This window comes from Henckelia pumila, chromosome 2, assembly GCF_033568475.1.
Source record: "Henckelia pumila isolate YLH828 chromosome 2, ASM3356847v2, whole genome shotgun sequence".
Classification (NCBI taxonomy): domain Eukaryota; kingdom Viridiplantae; phylum Streptophyta; class Magnoliopsida; order Lamiales; family Gesneriaceae; genus Henckelia; species Henckelia pumila.
Window position 1 is genome coordinate 16204229 of NC_133121.1, and position 4006 is coordinate 16208234.

At 34.1% G+C, this 4006-nt stretch overlaps 1 protein-coding gene across 1 annotated transcript; it reads right to left on the reverse strand.

Annotated features, from left to right (window-relative positions):
* Positions 1–1158: 1158 nt before the first annotated feature.
* LOC140882294 (tetraspanin-18-like) lies at positions 1159–3358 on the reverse strand. The gene is made up of 6 exons (XM_073288220.1): positions 3135–3358; positions 2765–2864; positions 2118–2198; positions 1932–2036; positions 1439–1627; positions 1159–1290 (listed from the first exon to the last, which is right to left on the reverse strand). Exons 1-6 carry the CDS (start codon positions 3356–3358, stop codon positions 1219–1221), a joined length of 771 nt encoding a protein of 256 aa, XP_073144321.1. The 3' UTR covers positions 1159–1218.
* Between the last annotated feature and the right edge of the window lie 648 nt (positions 3359–4006).

Consider the following 4006-nt stretch of genomic DNA (forward strand, 5'->3'; position numbering starts at 1 on the left):
TAAATTGTTTCTTGAAAATGCAGTGAGCATCCAGATCTTATTTGTGTAGTTTAATTTGGATTTGGATCGCTGGGTTGAGAATCCTAGTCACCCACAATCTCCTTTTCTTCGTTAATCGGATTCATACCGGTGGGGGCTTGTTTGATATGCAAGAAAAATTACCTTCTAGATAGAGCTATCAAAATGGGTGAATCCCTACGGGTTGGCTCGTCCCTCCAGCCAAATAAGTGGGTGTTAGGTTGGCAATTTCCAAATCCACCCAAATTCCAGGTCAGCTTGCTCTCTCATGCCTATCCTAATATAACTGGAAACTAGATAGGCTCGTCGGCCTGGCTGCCTACCCAGCAAAATAGCCAGGTTGGGTTGAAAATTTTCTAATCGACTCAAATGTCAACGGGACAGACTCGCTAGCCTGTTTGGCATCTCCACTTTTGTGTGATTTTGTTTTGTAAAACACTCGACCAAATTTATATTGGTAAAATTACATGCACACGTGAAATGTTTGAGCTCAGTTTGGACTTTGGACATATATTTTAGGGACATATTTATGAAAGTGTTTTTAAATTTTTTATAAAATATTTTAAAAATAGTTGCAAGAATAAATGTGTACTGGAACAACTTTACTGTAACATTTTAAAAGTAACGTGTTTCGATTTTTATCATTATCGTTTATTTTAAAAATATTTCTTAATTGTGGTTTAAAAATTATATTTGAAGAACCATTTTTTTTTATAAAAAAAAGTTTAAAAATGTTTTACAAAATTTTGTTCAAGCATATATTTTAAATTTTTTTCATTAATAAAATATTTTTATAAGTACTTGTTCAAAGAGAATCTTGGCAATGTAAATTTTTTAAAAAATAATCGTAGATAAATGTTTGGGTTTTTTTTATTTATATATATACATATTTTAAGAAATTATTTTGTTTAATTAAAAGGTTTGTTTGGTATCATCTTTTCAATAAGATCAATTTTTTCGATAATTGAACTGATCATGTCTAAAGTATATTTCGGATTTGAAATCCAAATATATTTGTATACATCTAATAATTTTGACTATACAAAAACTCTCTCTCAATCAATTTAGCGGAAATTCACAATACCTGTCTAATATTCACATTTAATATCAACAAGTACAAAAATAATAACTTTCAGCACAAGATAAATAAAAGAATGATGTTTTGTAACACTGGTACACATCTGGCAAACATAGAATCACTCACTGCCTCGAATCAGAGAATGAGTTTTGGTTTAGTAAACTAGGCTTCGCATCACCACCATTCAAGCCATACTGCGACAAGAAGTTCATTAAAAGTTTAAAATATTTACCCAAAAATAATTATAAGTACAGAAAAACGAATTACTTAGAAGCATATGAACAAAAATAACTACATTATGGTTTGATCATGGCAAAGGAAAAAAAAAACTCAAATATATACCTTTTCTCTCATCCTAGAACTCCATATATCAGAATCGCCTCTGGGCGACGCGGATGCTTTGCCAGAATGTGAATGTAAAAGAGGTTCCCTTGTTCTACCCCTAAAATCATAATCTTCCTCGATGTCGTCATCATCTCTCTGACTCGAAACTGATGATCTGAGTATTATGGCAAAAAGTATGGACAGTACCTGAAAAGGAAAAGAAATATTCATTCATATGATGTCAAAGTACATTGAATATGATTAACAAGTGCAAGCTTAAACTGTGACAGGTAACAGTTTTGTTTTAACATATTTCCCTTTTCTTAAACTAGCAAGAAGTGTATCAAAATCAATCACAGAGAACGGAATGTCCAAACATACTAACATGCAATGATTCAACTGTAACAAGTATTATAATCCCAACGAGTTCGATATACATGAGCAGTCAAATTTTGCTGCAGACTTTGTATATCTTTTACATGTCAAATGTAGAACATGGACAAAAACATGCCTGTATCGTAACAATAGCGATGCCAACACACTTGGACACGTCCACGTTGCTTTTGATGAAGGCACATAGACTTTCAAATTCTCCAGTGGGGTCGAAAGGAAGCTCCTGGAAAAGATTGTGTTTTAAAGAAAAGCAAAAAAGGTAAAAGAACACAAGCACACCAGCATCAAAACATCGATCACCTACCTTCTGCCATTGGTGATTGAGTGAAATAAAAGCCACTAAACTCACTTCCAGTAGAATAAATACTGTACTAAGCAAAGCATACTGGAAGGATTATGTGGTCAAGGATATATATACATGGTATGACAAGTTCACAAAAGCTCACAAACTTCAGGTTATGCAGCAGTATCGTGCCAGAAATAAAGCAAGATAACTAGATTTTATCTTTACCTCCAAAAGATACTTAATTTAATCTCTCCTACTCTCAAACATTCATAGAGACAAAAGTGCATTCATATTTCTCAGCAATCCACATACTTCACGCCAACAGTAAAAGCTCCATCCTTTCTCTGTTAAAAGCACCGACCATCCATAATCTAATACCCGGCCATCTTTTTTACAATGAGAACTTTGAAATCTCCCCACCTCTCTGTTTCATTCAATCCATAATATGATTCTATTTCAATCAAATAATGTTACCAACGAAGTGGTGTAAGAAACTACAAGCACCGTGCATATGAGATTCACCGTGCTTCACATTCAATAATCTTAAGAGTTTAGTTCAAAATCTGTAGCAAAGAACATCTGCAGATATAAAATGATCAATTTTTTTCTCGGTTTTGTCCATGCCTAAATGTGTAGTATATGGTAGGTCTGCGAAAAAAGGATACAAAGCAAAGGCAACAGCCATTGATTGCTTCAGCTGCGAAGTGGCCGATGCAAGTAATGCAACACATCAAAATCCCAACTCCCATGAATCCATAAATGAACCTGCCCAAATTAAAGATATGGATATATAACCATTGTATAATTGCTGAACAATTTATTATTTTTTTCAATTACACGATCACATTCATTCTTGATCTCCGCCACCTTCAATCGACAAATCATACCGATTTCACCTTATAAATCTCAAAAAACACAGCGAAATCAACTAGAAATGAAAACCCATTTCAGGATCGAATCAGAAACCTCAATAACTTGCTACGATCAATGCAGGAAAACTCATCGATATTAAGAAAATGAGAAAATAATCGGTACCATGTAGCTGGAAGGGACTGGGAATCAAGGCCAGCATTATGGTTAAACGAAACAACGGTCGGCGGAGGCGGGAAATTTGGGAAACTAACGTCTTCATGGTGGCTGTGCCATTGATTAAGCATGTAAGCTGAGTATATTATCATTGAGACACCGATGAATGTCTGCAAAAAATTCAAGAATTTCAGGATTAATGCCAGAAATGTATGGCAACACGGGGTTCGCATATCTGATTTCTTTTCTTTTTTCTTCGCTCGAAATTCGCCAAAAAAAAAAATCAAATTAAAGAGATTATGAGGAACCCAGTTGGAATCTACAAGTTACGACAAAAAATTTGGTTTTAAGGTTACGTTTTGTTTCTTTTTTTTGAACAGGGGTGACATTTTTTAATGTACAGTTGTACAAACTTGTTGCTTTTGCATTCAAATATTTATCGTTTTGAATTGAACAGACATGGCCAAGGACCGGGTCAAATCTTGACCCAACCTGAAACCGGCCCTTGGCCAACGGATCGGATACTTGGTTAAACGGGTTTGACCCAAAATCGTGATCGGACTTCTTAACGATCAGTCCGGTTATGATTTATGGGTGTGCGGTGATCCGGCGAATTGGACAAGTTCGAATCGATAGATTAGTTTTTTTTAAAAAAATCGGTTTTTTTAAAAAATTTATATGTTAAAATGTATTAGATTTTTATAGTTACACTCCATCTTTCCTTTTTGTTGTATAAGAGGGCGTTTGGCTAAACTTATTAAAAAGAGCTTATAAGCTCCTAGAGCTTAAAAACTGTTTTACGAGCTTATAAGCTGTTAGAACTTATTTTAAAAATAAGCTGTTAAAGTGTTTGGATAAACTTATTTTAAATAACTTAAAGA

Coding starts and splice junctions, on each gene's coding strand:
- LOC140882294 (XM_073288220.1), bottom strand. CDS start 3,358: ATGCGAACCCCGTGTTGCCATACATTTCTGGCATTAATCCTGAAATTC. Junction 1,628..1,931: donor TCGCTATTGTTACGATACAG/GCATGTTTTTGT, acceptor TTTCCTTTTCAG/GTACTGTCCATACTTTTTGC. Junction 1,291..1,438: donor GTTCTAGGATGAGAGAAAAG/GTATATATTTGA, acceptor TTCTTGTCGCAG/TATGGCTTGAATGGTGGTGA.